The 22,716-nt window shown below is 43.2% G+C and overlaps 1 protein-coding gene across 1 annotated transcript; it reads left to right on the top strand.

Annotated features, from left to right (window-relative positions):
* Positions 1 to 428: 428 nt before the first annotated feature.
* LOC133914270 (uncharacterized) lies at positions 429 to 1,715 on the top strand. Its single transcript, XM_062357393.1, has one exon. The coding sequence runs from the start codon at positions 718 to 720 to the stop codon at positions 1,456 to 1,458; it is 741 nt and encodes a 246-aa protein (XP_062213377.1). The 5' UTR covers positions 429 to 717; the 3' UTR covers positions 1,459 to 1,715.
* The last annotated feature ends 21,001 nt before the right edge of the window (positions 1,716 to 22,716 follow it).

A 22,716-nucleotide genomic window follows, 5' to 3' on the forward strand; every position in this document is an offset into this window, starting at 1 on the left:
TTATAAAACACCGTAGAGCGAATATATTGGGAGTGATGTTGTAATATGATTTTAGATAAGATTTGAGAAAAAGAATATATTATCCGCTAATTTCTCTTAGTCATGGGAGGCTGCAGAAAACATGAATAAATTATTTAAATTTTAGAGGTTTTTATTAATAGGAAGGGAATAGGAAAATATATGACGTGGGATAAATACCCTGTTATTCTTCCTTTTTGTTTCCTGACTAATTTTCTACGGAAGTAGATGCGTAATCATACACCTATCCGATTCGGATGGAAGCAAAATAGAAAACTGCATCCAAGTATGGTCATGTCCTAGCCTTTCTTCTAGCAGCAGCCAGCTTTGTATACCACCATCCGGAGGTTCAGGGGCGAAGCCCGATCCAAAACTATCCTGTGTCAGCACGTTTACTATTCAAAAAAAATACTGTTTATATACTGTTCATCATAGGTATGTTTAGTGGTGTTTTTGGATGAGAGGGTGGTGCCTGTGCACCAGGCACCCTCAACGTGGCGTCACCCCTGCGGAGGTTACGGTATTATTGCTAAGTCAACAGACATGAGCAGAAGCTTCTGCTGGACCAGCGACTGAAACAATTGAACCAACACCCCACTTCCCTCAATACGACCATCACTCAAACACGTCTTTATAAGCCGGACTCACCTAGTCCCAGGCGCGCAACGCAAGAATTCAGACGCCAATAGACAGTCAACTATGTTCTGCGAATGCGGCACGGGCAGCTTCAAGCACGTCGACGAGGACCCAGAGGCTCTCGGCTGCGGCGGTGGCGGATCGCCCAAGGCGAGGAGGAAGCATGGGGGCAAGGTCAACCCCTACGCGGAGCGCGGGCTGGACAGGTTCTCCACCGTGCTCAACGAGCTCGAGTCCCGTCGGGCCAAGATCCTCCGCCGCGTCGGCTCCGACTCGGGCCTCGTCATGGTCCGCTTCGTCCAGTCCAACGGTAGGTGGGCGCCCGTCGTCGTCAAGCTCCCCGAGGAGCAGCTCAAGGGCGCCGCCGCAAAGAAACCAAGGGAAGCGTCCGCGGCGCCGGTGCTACCAGCTGCCTCAGCCTCTCCGCCGTCGAATCCAGCCATCCGGCAAGGCGCCAATAATACCGCCAAGGCGCCGGCCAGGAGGGCGTCATTCTCGTGGGGGAGGATGCGGCGGCCATCGCGCTACTGGCCAGCGGTCATCATGCTGACGCTGGTGAGCCTGGCCGTGTTCGGGAGGGTGTTCGCCATCTGCTGCACCTCCATTTGGTGGTACCTCGTGCCCACGCTGAGCAGCGGCTGTTCTGATGGCTCCAGCGAGGACGCGCACCGGGCTGGCCTGAGGAGGTCCATGGAGAAAAAGAACCTGGTCTTGCCGCCACCGCACGCCAAGAAGGGCAGCAGCTGCGGCGTGCACGAGGTGATCAGCTCGCCAAGAAGCCAGGCCAAGGGGAAGAGAGGGTGATTGCCTGACTGGTGCAAGCATCGAATGCATTAGTCATGTAATTAAGATGCAATTAGAGCATGGCACGCGACGTCGCTAATGTACGTCGTGTACTAGTTCGGTAACCGGAAAAAAGGAGCAACCTTATGCTCAAAAGTCACCATTTTCCTTTTTCACTTTCTTCACGGGTAAATTTGAAGTTTCTCTTTTACGGTTCATCAGGTTGTAAATAATTCTGAGTTAATTCATGTACGTGGATGACACAGCCCCTTTTCCACCGTGGGTACCCGAAGAACTGAAGTAGTGTTCGTAAAACTTAACATGCTATGGAAGAAACAAGTCGCATTGCTTTTTTTTTCCTAACAATATAATGCTTGGCACGTCTTATACGTTGAGACTGAGGAAAATTCGTGTCTTTTGCAAAGCCAAACGACATATTTTCAATAAATCAATCGTGACAAAACATTTCTTCTAACTAAGAACAACTATGATGCAAGGCTATAACATCTAGATTTTTAATTTATGTTTTCGTAATCAATACACTGCTAAAAAACTATTTATTGAGACACCTACAGTGTATTTTCATAGGTTGTAGAAACAGCAATCCGGTTTCATGTACAGTCGTTCTGGTACTATAGTACACTACTGTAGAGATATTGTAGCATACGTATCTGATACATCCGCCATGAAATCAACGGCTGAGAGCAGACATAAATGCATTTTACTGTACCTACAGTAGCCTGTCCGATCCAACCTGTCGTCCAGATTTAATGAGATCGAGTTTTAGCTTGTGACACCTCAGCAGGGTCACATCATTCTCTTTTGCCACGTGTTAGTGCCATGTAGATCACCCTGTCCGGCGTAATGCTGCCACATCGACGTCCTTGCCTACCTGCCATACCCAGTCATCAAGTATTTAATTTAAAAGTTTAATTTTCCTTGCTGACGTCAGCATGTTGTCATCATTGCCTTTTCCAGTAGTAAAATAACTTCAAAAGGTCTAAAGATTAGTAATTTATTTTGTAAAAAGGTTGTTAAGTATTTTTCTTTAGTAAAATAAATCTATTAATTATTTTCAATGAATGTTTAACTCTAAAAAATCATGTAATTAGTTAGTAGTTAGTAAATAATATGATAATAATTTTAAAAATGTTTTCCTTACATAAATAAATGTTTCTTAAATATTTTAGTGTCTTATTTATGGAATAATCCTGATAAATATGTTTTTAGAATAAAAAATAATTTTTAAAACAGGATAAAATCTTAAAATAGTTTTAATAATGTTTAATCATGTTTTTATAATACTATTTAATTCTGTTTAATGTTTTCATATAGTTTATAATTCAAATAAATACTAATAAATATCATGAAAATCCTAGAAAATCCCAAACAATTATAGACTACTCTAGAAATTCTAAAAAATTTCTTGCAACATAATTTCAATTGTAGTTAATCTTTTTGGTCTTGTTTTGTATCCTTAGGAAGTCGTGGCTTGTTTGCCGTAGGTCTGTTTGGACTCGTTCTTTCATTAGAATGTTCGGAAAAGTGTGATCTTGTGTGAGATGATGTTGTTGTGTGCTATTTGATTCTTTGTGGATCTTCGTGTTTATTGGTGTGTGCTTTTTTGCTTATGTTTACGAGTAGACACTAATGTTCTGTAGGAACTACAAGGACTTCAACACCAAGACTTTGTTGAAGACCCAACTGAGTTGTGAAGGCAAGTTATGTTCTTGATCCAAGATGGTAATCTTAAAGTGGCCGATTTACCCTTTTTTTAAAAAGTTTTGTTTTTCAAAAATAGATGCTAATAATAGGTTGAGAATCCTAATAGTTAGGGTTTATCCTGGTGTAACTTAGATTGATGAAACATTTTTGCAACATTGACTTTCAGATATAGTACTATATCTCCAAAAAATTTCAGGCAAATTAGAGAAGGTCAATTTTCGACCAAAAACTTTAGAGGTCTTATCACGCATCTTTTGAGCTTTTTAGGGTCAAGAATGGTATAGGTGTAGACACCTTTATTTTTGTAAGACTAAATAAACCCTGAGCATATGTGTGTATACAAGCATATGTACATGAATATAGTTATGTATATATGACTGTAGAAATATACATATGGAGAGGGCTATTTTCCTATTATGTGTATATATATCCATCTATAAATAATTATTTGATTGCTTATGTGCACTAATATGTATGTGTCAAGCGTATATCTTGTATATGTAATACATACATGAATACACAAGAGAATACAAGAAATAGAATAGAAAAGAGTTTGAAAAGGAATAAGAAAAAAAGAAAAGGTAGCTTGGGCCGAAAATCCTCAGACCAGCACATTTCCCTCACACCTCTCTTTTGGCTTGTTCGGCTAGCTGGCCCGATCCCCATCCTATCGCTGCCCTCCCTTTTCTCTTTCCGTGGGTCGAGGTAGCCAACCCAACTACACCTGCTTCACCCTCTCTCTCTCTCTCTCTCACTACCAACTAGACCCACCTGTCTTCTCCCTCCCTCCCACTCCATTCTCTTCTCTGTTTTCATCCAACAACATGTGCAACCGAGGAAGCCACGAATGAAGATTGTCGTGTTCGAGCTAGAGATCGAACAACAATTGCCAAAATAGAACCACCTAACCCTCTAGACGATTTATCTCGCGCCAAAACCGCCAGAGCCCTAGACAACTATGAGATGGCCTCAAGAACAAATCCACTGGCCGCAAGGACTCCGCTCAAACTCACACAAACCAGAAAGAGATAAGCCAAATATTCAAAGGGAAAGATTCCAGAGGCAATATATGAGCTTTGGCCCGTTCTATCTACAATCGACCTATTTGAATCAAGAGATAGAACTTGGACCTCTGCTGCTGATGCAAACCAAAATTGAGTGGATTACGTGCAAACGTGCCCTCTAGTGTATAAATGTGTAGCATCAGAGATTCCCCAGAGCATCACGCACCTTTTGCCCAACTCACCGAGCCAAGAGCTTCACCGCAATCCCATCTTTGGCGAGATTTGAAGCTCCAAGCTGCCGCTATCGACGTCAACCTGTAGCCCAGATGTGTTTGCCATGAGCACGTGGTCCTGTTCCACCGCTCATCAGAGTGTTTGGAGCACGGTAACAAGCTTCCAGCTGGTCTCCGATGTTACGCTGTTGTGGGATCTCTCAGCGTTGCCGTTCATCACGTCAGAGTCAAAGCCAAAGAAGGTGAGCTATTCGACTCGAGCACACGATCATAATACGATTAAGGCGTACTGGTTTGTCGGTTATATCTAGATCATTCGATCTTAGATCGATGATCTAGATTTAATGAGTATTAATGCCTGGCCGTTACTCTAACATGACATCGTGTAACATCCTAAAATACAATTTTTGTAATAATTTAAAATTTTGTTAGAAATTTAATAGTGGCAATTTTGTTCTTTAGAAGAAATTGATTTCTAAATATAAATTGACATAGGTTATATAAGGTTGTTGCATTCATGCCATCTTAGTTGCAATAGGTTTTTATGCGCGGAAAAAGTTTGCAAAAATTCGCTAGAAAGCACCCATTTAAATCCACTTTTGAAAATTGTTCAAAATCTAAAAAAGAAAAGCAATTCAAAATTGGAAAAATTCTGTTGGGCCGAATCTCTCTCCGGCCCACTCCTCCCCCCCTCTCTTTTTCTTCTCCTCCCAAGCGGGCCGCCTTATTCTCCCCATGCTGGGCTGCGCTGCGGCCTTCTTCTCCTCGCAGCGGCCTGCTAGGCCGAGCCAGCCACCTCAGCTGAGCTGCTCCTCTTCCCGCCCTGCCTCATTGCCATATGGGCCCACGCCCGAGCCCGAGCCACCTGCGCCCGAGTCGCGGCTCACCTTCCCCTTCCTCCTACTGCCGCCGGTCGTTCGCCCCCAATCAGTGCGACCATTTCAAATTGGCGCCTACCCTCCGTGCCATAACTTGTGAATCAAAGCGCATGGCCGTGATCCTCGCCCTTCCAATCCAGCGCCCGACCATTTTCCCCTTTGAATGGCCCCCTCAATTGCTCAAACCGCCGCATTTATCCCCTTTGAAGCCGCCGGCAAAATCCCCTCAAATCTGACCCCTCCTCTCCCTCTCTCGAGTATTTATGCCGTCCATTACCTTCCTTGCGAATTTCCGCACTCATTCCACCCTTTTCCCCTCCTTTTCGCGCTCAGATTCGACCCCGACGCTATCAACTCCATTATCGCCGGACCTTGAGCATCATTTCCCGACGATTCTCAGAGCTTTTTCTGCTGCCGGACGCCGTCCTCACCATGACCGAGCCCCGCCGCCCCTTCTTATCCGTCTTCGGCTGCCTCCGGAGTACCTCCACCGCCGTGAAACACTCTGTGAGACTCCCCTCCCCCTCCTCTCTCTTTTGCGCCATCGAGATCCGTGGCTAGATGCACGTTTTTATGCATCTCCGGTGAAGCTCCGACCTCTCCGCCGCTGTCAGCCACCGCCTTCCTTGTCCCGCACCACCATCTGCAGCCCCTTTTAAATCCCAGTCGCCCGATCCTAATCCGACGGCTCAGATAGACTGGCGCTTACCCCTTGGCCTTGGTCCACTGTGGACCCGTGGACCGGCCTTAAGGGCATGGTCTACGGGGTCCGTAAACTATTTCCACCAGTTTTTCTACAGAAAAATAATCCATTTTGAATTATGGCATCATAAATAAATTTTCCAGTATAAAAACAATTCTTTTTATTCTCAGAAATCAACTAAAACTTGCAGATAAACCCCTGGAACTTCGAAAGCTCAATACCTTTTGCTCGTAGCTCTGATTTGGGTGATTTTCACGCCCCAATGTTCGTAGTAACGTATAAAATCTTTTTATAGGGTTTTTACTTAGTTTATTACTGTTTGGTATACTGTTCTTAGAGTTCTTCCTTGTGTGCTTTTTTCGGTGTTTCGCTTAGGCGGAGATCAGTTTGGTAATCTCCAAGTTCAATGTTTTGAGGATTTTGACAAACCTTTCATCGAAGGTAAGTGTCCTTAAGCATTTAGCCCCTATTTTAGGATTCATGTGTAGATGTTTATTCTTCAAATGCATGCTTGTGTAAGTTGAAATCCTATGTTAGGGTTTACTAGTTTTTGAATGACTATTCCTTGTCACCGTCGTTAAGTCCTGATATAAAAGGGGTAGAATATGCTAGTGCAGTCGTGGTTGGAAAAAAAGATAATATTGACTAATGATTATGCAACAAGAATCGGGAAGGGTAAATTTTGTAGCAACATGGTATAGGGATCCCCACAGAATGGTTGTTTGATGATGGTGTGGGAATGCATGTGTGCCGGTAGTGCACAGTTGGTTGTGGTTGTTCCTGTGTGGGGTCCTAAGGACCGGTTCTTGAGCATGTAACCAAATTATTTCCGTACAACCACGAGGCCAATATAGGTACGGCCTGGCCAACAAACTAGCCACCCCTCTGATTCTGTGGGCACCGTTGGATGGTTAAGTGGCACAAGAGGGGGCTTCTGCAGCGATGAAATTGTCGGTTAGCGGTGAAACCTCAGTGGGTGCCTGCAGGTTAGTGGGAGCTCTGTAAAGGCCTTGTGGTGAGACCCCAATTCCACACCTCAGAAGTGTGGAGCAACATAGGAATCATGACTCATAAGGAAAGTTGTGCAAACTCTGTAGAGTATCAAATTGGTCGATCAGCCATGTTCACGGACAAGAGGGATCAGGGTTAGTATGGTTGGTCGGGTAGCTAGGTGATGGAATTACCTGGTGAGTCTTGGTAGTCAGATGGAATCTGATGATTCAATCCTTTTATCATAGTTGTGTCTTCACCTAGTAAATAAGATGCCTGATGTTGGTCATAGGCCCTAGTTGCTTAATGCAGTTAACCTGTGTCTATCATTTCCTTGACTTGAGCCCCATAGCATGTTTTCCCTCCACTTGCGGAATACATTTTGTACTCACTCCCATTGTCCCTCTTCTTGCTTTCTACCGCTGTTCAGAAACCGTTTGTGAAGCTGCAAATGTCGATGAGGATGACTTCAATCCGGAGTTGCTGTTCAAGGCTGGGTGCCCCCGGTCGACACCTGTGGAAGAATGGAAGCCCCGCTAGTGCTGAAGATCCCTTTACTTTTCCGCTGTGTTTTCCTTTTAGACCCTTGAGTCGTTTTGTAATAAGCTTAGTATCGTTATTGTAATAATGACACTGTAATGATACACTAATGATGTAAGCACATGTATGAAACTTGATCCTGGCATACATGTGTTGTTCCCGGCAGAGACGGACCCAGCCCAAAATTATAGGTAGGGCGGAGTCGCCTGCTCCGTCATGAATCAACGCCGCTGGAGTGAAATACACGGTGCAGAGAGATCAACGTGTAGGTCTCGCCGTCAGAAAGATAGGGCGGCCGCCCTACCTCGCCCTATTGGTCGGTCCGCCCCTAGTTCCCAGTTTGTTCCTTTAAAACTGGGTGTTATAGAAGTGGTATCAAAGCTGTGTTGATTGTAGGACACAGCCTAGATAGAAAGGACGTGCTAAGGACCTATGTTTGTACAAACTAATTTTGTAAAATTGTTTCCCTTCAGTTTTTCCTCTCCTTGTCTATTGCTCTTTATAAACTGTTACTAATTTTCTGTCTTCTTCAAAATTTTAGACAGCTCGCTCGAAGATCACACCATGCAAGCGTGTGTTAGTTCCTGAGGTGGAGGTCCCTGCTAGTGCAGTCTAGAGGCACCAATCCCCAGCTGAGTTCTACTTCGAGGGACAACTTGCTGACTACTTCGCCCACATGTTGTGGTTCCTGCTCCAGGGACTTGGCTACCACGATGCTCCACTCTTCAGGGGAGTCAGAGTCCTGCTTGGAGGTCGTGGTTACTCCTGGTCAGTGGAGGTGACCATGTTCGAGACGCCCTTCGATGATGGTCTTCACCGAGTTCACACCGCCACCGCTGAAAGTCCTTGATGTCGACTAGGGGGTGGGGGTGGGTTTCTTAAAATTTAAAACTCTGTAGCGGATCAGACAGTGTCCGGAGACTCCGGCTCAATTCGGATACTCCGAGTTCCGGAGTATCCGAGTTCATCCGAATTATCTGGACTATACAGGAACTCAAAATCAAAGTAAGTTTAAATAAATCTAATGTAATCTACGAGTTACCACTGTCTCTATAAGATGGATAAGTTCCTTTCAACAATACTCCTGCACTCAAATACTCGCAAGCAACAATATTGAGGCAAATCCTCAAGTAACAATTTGAACGAGTAAATTGCAAGAAATTAAATGGAGACAAGATTTGTTTCCAAAGTTTAGCCACCTCAGAAAGGAGTGCCTACATCTCCGTTGAGGAGCTCACAAAGAGCTAGGTCTTTTTCAACCCTATGCTCACCCAAGCTACCACAAAGATCGAGCTAGGGTTCTTACTCAATTTGTGGGTAATACAAACTTCCCGTGGCACTCCACAACGATTGGGTGCTCTACAGGTGACCTGTTGCCGTCTGGAAGCACAAAGCTTTAAGAGAAAAGAACGCAAATCGCAGCTCGGCAAGAACACAAAATGCTCAAAGATTTTCTTGTAGCTCTCTTGCTCCAAACCTCACTCCGCAAACCTAACTCACAAATCTTAGCAAAGATCAAGCACTAGAGGGGTTTGGGAGGGCTATTGAATGCTGTAGAGAGTGTTTGTTCATTGGTGGTTCAGCAGCCTTAAATGAAAGGGGGTGAAGAGGTATTTATGCCCTTCCCCAAAAACTAGCCGTTACTGTGCTATTTAGACAGACTCGGAGTATCCGGGTTCAACTGGAGTCTCCGGGTAGCACAGAAACTCACACACCTAACCTGTCAGAACTAACTGTTACACTGACCTGGAGTATTCGAGTTCACCCGGAGACTCCGTGTAACACTTTGAGAAAAACTGGTTAGAACACTAGTTCGAAGGATGCCCGGAAGGTCCGGAAGCAACAGGACCCGGAGACTCCGGACCAACTCAAAGACTCCAGCTAAAACACCCTTGGCTAATTGAGAGTCTTTCTCGGAGTCTCACTCAGAGACTCTAGGACACTAACAGCACTCGGAGTATCCGGGCTAACCCGGAGACTCCAGGCTCAGACTTTAAAGGAAAACTGAGACTCTCTCGGAGTCTCACTCGAAGACTCTGGAACACTTTCACAGTCCAGAGTATCTGGGCTAACCCGAAGGCTCCGAGCACATAATTAAAGCAAAACCAAGAGCACTTCTTGGAGTCTCACTCAGAGACTCCAGGGCATGTAACAGAATCCAGAGTTTTCGGACCAACTTGGCGACTCCGGGCTCAGACAACTCTGCCCTTTTTTTTTGGTGTTCATGAGTGATGGTGCCTCTCAAAATTGGTTTTCACAAAATACTTTGAGCACTGAGACACTACCAAGACTACAAAAAGCATCCCTCTTTATAGCACAACATTTCTAAACTCAAATTCAAAATTAAAATGAATTGAACTCTTTGAGTTTCTTCATGCCGCTTCTCCTTTCTTTTTGAGGGACATACACTTCTTCTAATCTTTTTCAATTGGACTAAAACCTGTTCATAAACCTGATAAACCCATTAGTTCCTTAATCATTTGTCATCAATTAGCCAAAACCCACAAGGGGCCTAGATGCACTTTCAATCTCCCCCTTTTTGGTGATTGATGACAATCCAATTAAAACTTACAAAAGATAATATAATTTAAGGATTTTGAATTTTAAGATATATGGTGAACTCCCCCTAAATGTGTGTATTGCCTTGAAATAAGAAATTAAGATCAAGTGCACATATTTATAGAAATTTTGTGAGAGCTCCCCCTATATCTTAGAATTCATAGGGTGTAAAAGTGAGTGAACATATATATTCATGATGCATATGATAGAGTATTTCACAAAATCTAAGAAAGAGAGAAACAAATATTACATCAACCAACTCATGGCATCACACTAGAACAAATATAGTCTTACGAATTTAAAAGGTTCAACTACAAGCACACCACACATAGTTCAATACAATTGTTACAAATGTCTCAAATATCCAACGGAAATAATGAAGGATTTAAGAATGAAGATAGACAGGACACAAGGATTTCTCTCCCCCTTTGTTATCAAGAACTAAAAATAAAGGGAAGCAGAAGAAAGATTTAGCTGCTGTCCTCTTCAAAATTGTCGTCGCCACCATCATCGGATCCATCTTCATTGCCATTGTCCAAAGAGCTTGCTTTGGCTTCTTCTATCTTCTCGTCGTCGTTGGTCTCCTCATCATCTTGAGCATGAGAGGGAACCTCAGCAGCTATTTGGACTTCATCATTCCAAGCCCAAGGGTTCTCGAATTCTGGCTCACTAGCTTCTTCTTCATTGATAATTGGAGAGCAAGGTGGTTGAATACCAAAATGAGTGTGAATCTCCTCTTGCCTTTCTTGGGAGCCATTCTTTGTGCACTTGGAGCTACATGTGGAGGAGAGGGTGGAGGAGATGACCTAGAGCTCACAATTCTCATCCGATAAGGTTCGTGCTTCACTTCCTTGAAGAAATTTTTCTTGGTGACCCTTTCAATCATATACATGATGTAAGGTGCATAGGCACAACTTTTGTTGGGAGTATATGAGGTAGCGTGGATTTCCTCCCAAACAAAATCTATCACACTGAAAGGTTCTCCCACATTAGACATCCGAGCTAGAAGGTTTCTTGAAATTCCTTGAACATTTGTGGCATCACCTCCTTTGGGATTCAATGTGAGACGAAATAAATTGTTTAAATACTTGTAGTAGGGCTTCATCCTTGTTGTTGTGCCATGTATCACCCTTCCATGATCCAAATACATAAAGTCCATATCATCTGGTGACAACTGATTCTCATTATGGATCTTAGAGTTGTGCAAGTCATGAACATCGAAACCAAAGATGTGGGCAAAGGTTTGATAAGTGATTCTATATTTCTCTCTTTTTATCATCCAGAACATGGATTGGTTTTCTTCATGATCATAGGAAAGTGTAGCATAAAATTGTGCCATAACTTCTACACTCCAGTCACACTTCAGACTCATAAAATTCTTGATTTTCTTTTCCTTGCACGCTGCAATGACAGCCTTGAAAGTTTGATCATTCTTTTGCTCCATGTAATCCCAATCAATCCATTGCGTTGGAGTGACAGGATTTTTCTTTGTAAGGATCACGCTCTCATAGAAGTCAGCATGAAACTCATTCCACAAGCGTGGGTCTGCCACGCTCTTCTCATACTCATAAGGATCTTCATTTATGTCCTTCTTGCACTTGGTAGCCTTCTTCATATAGTCAATCATTCTTCTTGGTATTTCATGTGCTGCGTGAGCTCTGTAAGGCCTGTGTAGCTTTAGAGGAGCTAACATAATGTTCTCTTCTTCTATCCCTTCCTGCCCATGGATACTAGAACCGGCATTCACGGCTTTCCCTTTTCCATGACCTGCTGTTACAGGGGCTGTTCCCCTTAGTCTGAAAGTGCCCCTTGCCCTCATAGGTTGTAATTTAGTCAATCCAGGAGGCACATTTTCAGATTGTGCCGGCTCCTCGATCCGAATACCTCTTGATTCAAAACGGTGAGGAAGGGCATCTCTTTGACCTTGAGCTTGAGAGTCACTTTTGTGTTTCTTCCTCCTCTCATAGCCATATCCCTTGTCCCGATCTAGATGGAGCACGGAGAGTCAATCTAGAGGGAGGGTCGGAGATTCCGACCTAGAGACGATGAAGATTCCAAGAAGTTTGCCAAAAATCCTTGGACTTGAGATCGCCGGAGCTCTCGTCTCACGGTGAAGGGAAGGAAAAAGGAGTGAAAGGATGGAAGAAAGAAGAAAATTGGTTGGGGGTCTCTGTATAAATTGGGTATCTCTGAGACTCCGGACTGACTCGGAGACTCTGGGTGGAATCTAAAGTCCGAACTGAGACCCTTTCCTGGAGGGTGACCTGGACCCTCCGGGTAGAGTGACAGAATCCGGATACTCCGGATGGACCCGGAGACTCTAGGTTCTGTCAAGTCAATAGAACCAGAAGCTCACGTAACAGTGTCAGATTCCGAATACTCCGGCATAGTCCGGACATTCTGGGATCTGAAGAATTTGCAGATTGAATTAGGAGCTAAGATTCGATGAGGAAAAGATTGTTGGACAAATGAGACATATATTTACCACTTGTGATCAGCCAACAAGCAACATTACATAACTATGATCACAAGTAGGAAATTATGATCCAAAGATCAAAGAGTCAAAATTTTCAAATATTGCACACAAGAGTTTTTGCAAACCACTATCTACAAAAACTACAAATCTACAACAATGAATTGTATGCAATATATCAAGCCATGTTGCGAGAATTTAGGATATTTAGCTCACATCTCAACTCGCAAAACCTTGGCTCATCTAATGACTTTGTGAGAATATCGGCTAGTTGTTTCTTGGTTCTCACATGGCGAATATCGATATCCCCTTTGGTTGAGTGTTCTCTCAAGAAGTGATGATGTATGTCTATGTGTTTGGTTCTTGAGTGTTGTACGGGGTTGTTGGCTATTTTGGCGGCACTCTCATTATCACTCAAAAGTGGGACTTTGGTCATATTGTAGCCATAATCTCTCAAGGTTTACCTCATCCAAAGTAATTGAGCACAACAAGCGTCCGCAACAACATACTCGGCTTTAGCGGTGGATAGGGCTACGGAATTTTGTTTCTTTGATGACCAAGACACCAAGGACCTACCCAAGAATTGGTTAGTCTCGGATGTACTCTTCCTATCAACTTTACAACCACCATAATTGGAGTCTGAATAGCCGATAAGTTCAAAAGATGAACCTTTAGGGTACCATAAGCCAAGGTATGAAGTATGAACTAAATATCTAAGAATTCTCTTAACGGCCATTAAATGGTACTCTTTTGGAGTGGTTTGAAATCTTGCACACATGCATACACTAAGCATTATATCGGACCTAGATGCACAAAGGTAAAGTAAAGAACCAATCATGGAACGATATACCTTTTGATCCACGACCTTACCTTCTTCATTGCATTGGAGTTTTGATGGGCTTAGCATTCTCCATGTCAAACTTCTTAAGCATGTCCTTAATATACTTCATTTGACAAATAAAAGTTCCTTCCTTGAGTTGTTTGATTTGAAATCCTAGGAAGAACTTTAGTTCACCCATCATTGACATCTTGAACCTCTTGGTCATAATCCTACTAAACTCTTCACAAAATATTTTGTTAGTAGAACCAAATATAATGTCATCGACATATATTTGGCAAACAAATAAATTATTATCGACATTTTTAGTGAAAAGGATAGAATCGGCTTTTCTATTTCAAAACCTTTCTTGATAAGAAAATCCCTAAGGCATTCATACCATGCTCTAGTGCTTGCTTAAGCCCTTAGAGCACCTTATGGAGTTTATATACATGATGAGGACATTTGGGATCTTCAAATCTTGGAGGTTGCTCTATTACGTACACCAATTCGGAGATTGACCCATAGGAAAGCGTTCTTCACGTCCATTTGATATAGCTTGAAATCATAGGCAAGTAATATACGAATTGATTCAAGCCTAGCTACGGGAGCATAAGTCTCACCAAATCCAAACCTTCTATTTGCGTGAAGCTTTGAGCAACTAACGTTGCCTTATTTCTAGTGACGATCCTGTTCTCATCTTGTTTGTTGCGGAAGACCTATTTGGTGTCGATTACATTTTGGTTTGGTCTTTCCACCAATGTCCAGACCTCATTCCTCTTGAAATTATTCAATTCTTCTTGCATAGCCATCACCCAATCGGGATCTCCAAGTGTGTATTCCACCTTCAATGGTTCCAAAGAGGAAACAAAAGAGTTAACATTCACAAAAATTTGCGAATCTAGAACGAGTGGTTACTCCCTTTTGTATATCACCAAGTATGTTGTCCACGGGGTGATATCTTTGGATACTTTGATGAACTCTTAGGTGTGGCACTTGAGATTGGGGTTGAATGTCTTCTCCTTCATCATCAAGAAACTTGTTGAAATCATCATGAGCTTGATCTTGACCTTGTTCTTGATTTTGATCTTGCATTAGAGTTGATGTCGATGGCTCTACTTGAATTGATGAAGATGGTTGACTTGGGTCATTATTGGCCATATGTTGCTCTTGTGATTCTTGAGGCTTGATTTCTCCAATTGCCATCTTCTTAATTGTTTCACTTGGAATTTTTTCATCACCTAAAATATTAGGATCAACTTGCTCCACTTGGGAGCCGTTAGATTCATCAAATTTCACGTCACGTGCAATTTCAAAACAACCAGAGGTTTTGTTGAAAACACGATAGGCGTAGGCATTCGATCCATAACCAAGCATAAAACCTTCATCTACTTTAGTTGAAAATTTAGAGCTTTTTGCTTTCTTATTAAGAATAAAATATTTGCTACCAAAAAATTTAAAGCAGGATACGTTTGGTTTGTTACTGGTTAGGGGTTCGTAGGCGGTCTTATTTAAGATCTTGTGGAGATACGATCGGTTGATTGCATGGCAAGCGGTGTTGACGGCCTCCGCCCAAAATTGATCCGATATTTTGTATTCATTAAGCATGGTTCTTGCCGACTCTATGAGAGTCCTATTCTTCCTCTCGGCAACCCTATTTTGTTGAAGGGAGTAGGGTGCCAAGAATTCATGCTTTATGCCTTCTTCATCGAGAAATTCTTGAACTTGAGTGTTCTTGAATTCGCTTCCATTGTCACTTCTCACTCTCTTGATCTTCACATCAAATTCATTTTGAGCTCTCCTCACAAATTTCTTGAATATGGCTTGTGTTTCACTTTTTCCATGCAAAAAGAATACCCAAGTGAAACGAGAATAATCATCAACAATTACTAAGCCATATTTGTTATCGCCAATGCTTATGTAGGCGATTAGTTCAAATAGATCCATGTGAAGGAGTTCCAGTAGCCTTGTTGTCGTCATCACAATTTTGACAGGGTGAGGAGCCCCAATTTGTTTTCCCGCTTAACAAACACTACAAATCCTATCTTTCTCAAAAGAAACATTTGTTAGTCCTAGGATGTGCTCCCCCTTTAGGAGTTTAGACAAATTTCTCATGCCAATATAGGCTAGTCGGCGATGCCATAGCCAACCCATGCTAGACTTAGCAATCAAGCAAGTTTTAGGCCTCACTTCATCCATTGAAAAATCAACAAGATAAAGTTTACCCTTCAACTTACCCATAAAAGCTATTGAGGCGTCCTCCCTTCTAGAGATGGTCACACCCTCATTAGTAAAAAGATAATTGTAACCCATCTCACACAATTGTGACACGGATAACAAATTGTAACAAAGAGATTTAACTAATAAAATATTAGAGATAGAATGATCATTGGATATAGCAATTTTACCTAGACCTATTACCTCTCCTTTTACATCATCACCAAAAATAATGTTTTCATGTGATCCTCCAATTTCTTCAAATGATGAGAACATACTCTTCTCTTCGGTCATATGATTTGTGCATCCCTATCGATCACCCAACTTGATCCACCGGAGGAGTATGCCTACAAAACAAGTTTTAAGCCTTTGCTTTAGGTAGCCAAATTTGTTTAGGTCCTTTCATGTTAGTCACAAGCATTTTTGGTACTCACACACTCTTTTTCACAATTCTATCCTTTGTGTGGGCACCAAGATATAGAGCAACAACCACTTTACCACGGTGGTTCCTCTTGAGCATGTAAGAAGCATAAAAAGAGGATTGAGGCGTATGAGACTTTTGTTGCTTCACTTGAGAGGTGTGATCGGCTTTCTTGCCCCCCTTGATGAATTTTAGGCACTCCTTGCCCTTATCACAATACGCTCATTTGTCTTGCTTGTATGCGTGTCAAATCCGAGGCCTCTCTTTAGTTTGTTGTCTTCGATCTTAATGGTCTTGTATAGTGCATCCTTTGATTTATAGGTTTTAATACATTCATACTTGACCAAGGCATTTAGCTTCTCATTCTCCTTTTGTAAAGCTTGCAAGGATTCAATGTTAGTAGCACAAGCATTTATATCAATGTTATAGCACCAAGAACAACCATTGCTTGTGGAAACACTAGAGAGCAAGGTTGCATCATTATAGTGGGGTGAGCTATTTTTGAGGATATTAATTTGTGCTTCAAGAGTTTTCTGACTCTCATCTAAGCTTGACAATTTTTCTTGAAGCATAGAATTATTATTCTCAAAACTAGCAATTGAGCTATTGGCCAAATTGAGCTCTTTGGTCAATTTCTCAACATTCTCCTTTTCTTTAGCAAGAAGTTCCTCGAGTTCAAGGTTTCTCTCCTTTTCAAGGATGAGCAAGTCTTCTTGCTTCTCGAGGATCTCCTCTTGACCCTCTATTTTTTTTTCATAAGTTCTTTCAATTTAGACATGGCATTTTTACTAAGACCTTTAAACATGTTCTCATTACAACTATCACTATCACTAACTAGAAGCTTGGGATGTGATTTTTCCTTTCGCCCTTTTGCCATGAAGCATGTGGGGGTGTCGTCGTCACTCATTTTGCCAAATAGTGATTTTGTTGGTGTAGCGGCGCGAATGGTGATGGTGGTGATTCCTTCATCATTAGAGTCGGAGTTTGAATCCCACTCCTCGCCAATATGAGTGTAACCGGAATACTTCTTCTTGTATGCCTTGTTCTTGTCTTTCTTGAATGGCTTGCTCTTCTTTTCATCTTTATCTTTACCCTTCTTCTTGTTAGGACAATTGGCTATGAAATGGCCAACTTCGCCACACTCATAGAACGCCCTCTTGGAAGTTCTTCTTTTGGGCATGTCTCTTTTATACTTGCTATATCCTCCTTTCCTAATGAATTTCTTGAATTTCCTCACAAAGAAAGCTATTTCTTCATCATCGGAGCTTTCATCTTCACTTGAACAAGATTCTTCAACTTGTTTGCTCTTGCTTGCCTTGAAAGCTATTTCTTTTGTTTTTGGAAGTGTAGCTTTGCTAGGACAAGTTCTTCACTTCATTTACTTTCCATGAGCTCATGTGCAAGTATTCTCCGAACAACATCACTTGGGGTGAGCCTTTTGTAATCTCTCCTTTCCCAGATGAGGGTGACCAAAGTAGGGTTTCTTTGTGCGAAGGCTCTAAGCAACCTCCTCACAACTTTGTGATCATCAAGTTCTTCACTACCAAGTCCTCTAATCTTGTTGACATGCACCATCATCCGATCATACATGGCTTGTGGAGTCTCATCATCCTCCATGACAAACCTTCCCAATTTGCCTTCAAGTAATTCTATCTTGGATTCTCTCACACTAGTTGTATCTTCATGGGACACTTGAAGTGTATCCCAAATTGATTTGGCCTCCTCAAGCCCATCCACCTTGTTGAACTCTTCAGGGCTTAAAACACTTGTTGCTTGGGAATTTCTATGTATAGCTTGTTCTTGTTTGGGTGTAAGCTCCATGTCTTCAGCCAGAAAATCAAGACCTACACACAAAATTATCCAAATGCTCGAATGGAGCGATATTAAATGCATCTTCATCTTGTGCCTCCAAGCAGCGTAGTGAGTACCATCAAAAAATGGTGCAAGCCCGGAAGGCACGGAGATGAAGTTGTTAGAAGGGGAATTTAATTTGCTATAATCAAAATTAATTTCAACTCCCTTTCTATCTTTGGAGCCACCAGCTGTTGAAGCATCTCCCGAATCCTTTTGTCTTCTCGAACCACCACCCGAGGTTTCACCTTTAGGACTTCTCAGGCTTTTCTCTCCGATGCCGACATATTTAATTCCTCCAAGTGGTTAAGCCTTGTAGGAGGTTAGGCTCTGATACCAATTGAATGTCCTTGATGTCGACTAGAGGGGGGTGGTGAATAGTTATTTTTGAAATTTAAAACATTACAGCGGATCAGACAGTGTCCGAAGACTCCGACTCAATCCGGATACTCCGGGTTACGGAGTATCCGAGTTCACCCGAATTATCCGGACTATACAGGAACTCGAAATAAAAGTAAGTTTAAATAAATCTAATGTAATCTACGAGTTATCACTGTCTCTATAAGATGGATAATTTCCTTTCAACAATACTCCTGCACTCAAATACTCGCAAGCAACAATATTGAGGCAAATCCTCAAATAACAATTTGAACGAGTAAATTACAAGAAATTAAATGGAGACAAGTTTTGTTCCTGAAGTTCGGCCACCTCACAAAGAAGTGCCTACATCTCCGTTGAGAAGCTCACAAAGAGCCGGGTCATTTTCAACCCTATCCTCACCCAAACGACCACAAAGATCGAGCTAGGGTTCTTACTCAATTCGTGGGTAATACAAACTTCCCGTGGCACTCCACAACGATTGGGTGCTCTACGGGTGGTATCTTGCTGTCTAGAAGCACAAAGCTTCAAGAGAAACGAACGCAAATCGCAGCTCGGCAAGAACACAAAATGCTCAAAGATTTTCTTGTTGCTCCCTTGCCCTAAATCTCACTCTCCAAACCTAAGTCACAAATCTTAGCAAAGATCAAGCACTAGAGGGGTTTGGGAGGGCTATTGAATGCTCTAGAGAGTGTTTGTTCACTGGTGGTTCAACAGCCTTAAATGAAAGGGGGTGAAGAGGTCTTTATACTCTTCCCCCCAAAACTAGCCGTTATTGTGCTATTCAGAAAGACTCGGAGTATCCAGGTTTACCCAGAGTCTCTAGGTAGCACAGAAACTCACGTACTTAATCTGTCAAAACTAGCCATTACACCGACCCAGAGTATCCGGGTTCACCTGGAGACTCTGGGTAACACTTTGCGAAAAATCAGCTAGAACACTAGTTCGAAGGATGCCCTGAAGGTTCGGAAGCATCACGACCCGGAGACTGCGAACCAACTCAGAGACTCTGGCTAAAACACCCTTGGCTAACCGAGAGTCTTTCTTGGAGTGCTAACCGAGAGTCTTTCTTGGAGTTTCACTCAGTGACTCCGGGACACTAACAGCATCTGGAGTATCCGGGCTAACTCAAAGACTCCAGGCTTAGACATTAAAGCAAAACTGAGACTCTCTCTCAGAGTCGAGACTCTGGAACACTTGCACAGTTTGGAGTATCTGGGCTAACTTGGAGACTTCAAGCGTAGAATTAAAGGCAAATCAAACGCTCTTCTCAGAGTCTCACTCGGGGACTCCAGGGTACCTAACAGGATTCGGAGTTTCCGGACCAACCCGGAGACTCCAGGCTCAGTCAACTCTACCCTTTTTTTTGGGTGTTCATGAGTGATGGTGTCTCTCAAAATTGGTTTTCACAAAATACTTTGAGAACTAAGACACTACCAAGACTACAAAATCATCCCTCTTTATAGTATGACATTTCTTTATAGTATGAGTTTCTTCATGCTACTTCTCCTTTCTTTTTGAGGGACATCGACTTCTTTTAACCTTTTTCAATAGGACTAAAACCTATTCATAAACTTAATAAACCCATTAGTCCCTTAATCATTTATCGTCAGTTAGCCAAAACCCACAAGGGGCCTAGATGCACTTTCAACCGCCCTTAGAGCTACGTTCGAGGCATGGATTGAGGATGCTGCTCGCCATGCTCTGGCTGTTCTCTGCAGGGAGAACAGATAGGACCTCTATCACACCCAGTTCGGGAAGTTCCCACTGCGCCCGTCTGGCAACTTGGAGGTCATCTTCGCACCCGTCAACAATGAGTCAGATCTCCGTCTAAGAGAGCAGATCCACCTCACCGCCGCCCTGTACGCTGAGCTGGACAGAGCACTCGATGAGCTGGAGGATATGCACCAGTACCACGCCGAGCACGGGCAGATGATCCATGAGCTGGAGATGCTACTGGAGGACCCCGACCAGCTCTCTCTCCCCGAGGAGGCTCCCCTAGCACCTGTGGCTGCACCGCCCCGCTCCCATCCACGCAAGAAGCTCTGTAAGGTAGATGTAGCAGGCCCTTCAGGCACAACAGGCGCGGAGTAGAGTTGAGCTAGGAGGATGTCCTTAGTTGAATAAATTGTTTAGTCTCGCGTGTCATTTGTGCTAGTATGTGCTTGTGTTTGAGTCTGTTGTGTGAACCTTGTTATGAGTTGGATCTTTACTTGAGTGTTGGTGTAGTGTGGGGGTTTCCCCTATACATTGCATCAGTTATTATTATAATAATAGTTAGGAGTCCTTTCTTTTTGTTTCTTTCCATTCCAATATGTTCTTTTCTATTCTTGTCTTGTTTTTCCGCCCTTTCTTTTCTCTTATGCTCCCCCACTCGTACCCTGGCTACCAACAGATGGTGAACACTAGGCGCAACAACAACAGCAACGACAACACCAACAACAACGACAACACCAACAACAATGACAATGACAATGTCAATAACAATGCCGCCAACTAGCGCGATCTTCCACCCCCGCCACCTCTGATGGATGCCAATCAAGTGATGATCATCCTCCAAGGTTTGGTTCAGGCTGTTAATCAGCAACCCAAAGCTCAGCAAGCACCGCTGCAGCAACCGCAGTCCAGGCACAGGACTTTCTTGAGCACTCAACCACCCACTTTCTCTCAGGCAGTGGAGCCCATGGAGGCAATGACTGGCTAAAGACCATAGAAGGCAAGCTACAGATAGCTCAGTGTAATGGAAGGGAGAAAGTTATCTTCGCATCCCGTCAACTGATTGAACTAGCTCAAGAGTGGTGGACAGCTTACACTACCGCTCACGGGAATCCCTAGGAAATTACTTGGGAAGAGTTCCAGGATAACTTCCGTGCACACCATGTCCCCAATGGTGAGGTAAAGCTGAAGAGGAGGGAGTTCCTTAGTCTGAAGCAAGGACCTATGGCAGTAAGGGAATACCTCACCAAGTTCACCCAGCTCTCTCGCTACACCCCCAATGACGTGGATACTGTTGAAAAGAAACAAGATTGCTTCCTGGAGGGTCTCAACGCTAGTTTACAGTATGCCCTCTCAGCTAATGAGTACCCTAGTTTCCAAAAGTTGGTGGACAGAGCGTTTATCATGGAGAAAAAATGTCAGAACCTGGGAGAAGAGCGCAAGTGCAGTCTGCAGGGTGAGTTTTCTGGCAGTAACACCCAGCTCCACTTCAACCCTCCTGGCACTGGCCCTATGTTCCACCATGGAGGGCAGAATCAGCAGTGGAGGCCACCATAGATAATGCCAAATCAGGATGCAGGGTTGTACAAGCCGCCCGTACAACAGAAACAATAGCAGCAGTCTCGCCCCAACTTCCAGCAACAGTAGCGACCCAACACCAAGAACCAGCCCTAGAAGCAGAACCGCGTACGTCAGGGGTCAGGCAACATTGGCCCGTTTTTTAGTTGTGGCAACTTTGGGCACCTTGCCAACAAATACCCTAAGAAGAAGCAGGGCCAAGTACATTCCTAGGGCAACAATCAGCAGCAGCAATCTCGGCAGAATGCGATGCATGGTCGCGTCAACCATGTTACGGTGGAGGAAGCTCAGGATGCTCCTGACGTGGTATTGGGTATGTTTTCTGCCAACTCTCACCCTGCTACAGTATTGTTTGATTCTGGTGCTATGCATTCTTTTATATCATCTCAGTTTGTGAATGCTAAATTGCTAAGGGCCTTAATAAAAAATCAAGTGCTAGTTAGTTCTCCTGGAGGAGAAATGGAATCAAGGCATGTATGCCCTAAAGATAAATATATGCATAAGGGGGGTAGACTTTCTTGCCAACCTCATCATTCTGGAATCCAAGGGAATTGATATCATACTAGGAATGGATTGGTTGACCATGTACAATGGAGTCATTGGATGCGCTACAAAGTCAGTATAGTTGACGCACACAGATGGTACCAAGGTGGAATTTCTAGCCACAACAGAGTCAGCTATCAACGCCAGTCTTAACAAAGCCAATGCATTGGAAGATAGTAGAGTGGTCGGTGAATTTCCAAATGTCTTCCTGCAGGATTTGCCAGGTATGCCACCTGATCGCGAAATTGAGTTCGTCATTGAATTAGTACCCAGAACGGCTTCTATATACAAGAGGCCATATAGAATGGATGCTAATCAGTTGGCTAAGCTCAAAGAGCAAATCCAAGAGCTACTAGAAAAAACATTTATCCGCCCCAGTTCTTCGTCCTAGGGAGCCCTAGTAATCTTCATACCGAAGAAGGATGGACACCAAAGGATGTGTATAGATTATCGAGCCCTGAATGAAGTAACAATTAAGAACCAATATCCTCTACCCCGCATTGAAAATCTGTTTGTTCAGTTGAAAGGAGCATGTGTGTTCTCCAAGATCGATCTTCGGACTGGGTATCACCAACTGAAAATTCGCTCCACGGATATTCCAAAGACAGCATTCATTACTCGGTATGTTCTATACGAGTACACAATAATGTCGT

Source organism: Phragmites australis, chromosome 4, assembly GCF_958298935.1.
Source record: "Phragmites australis chromosome 4, lpPhrAust1.1, whole genome shotgun sequence".
Lineage (NCBI taxonomy): Eukaryota > Viridiplantae > Streptophyta > Magnoliopsida > Poales > Poaceae > Phragmites > Phragmites australis.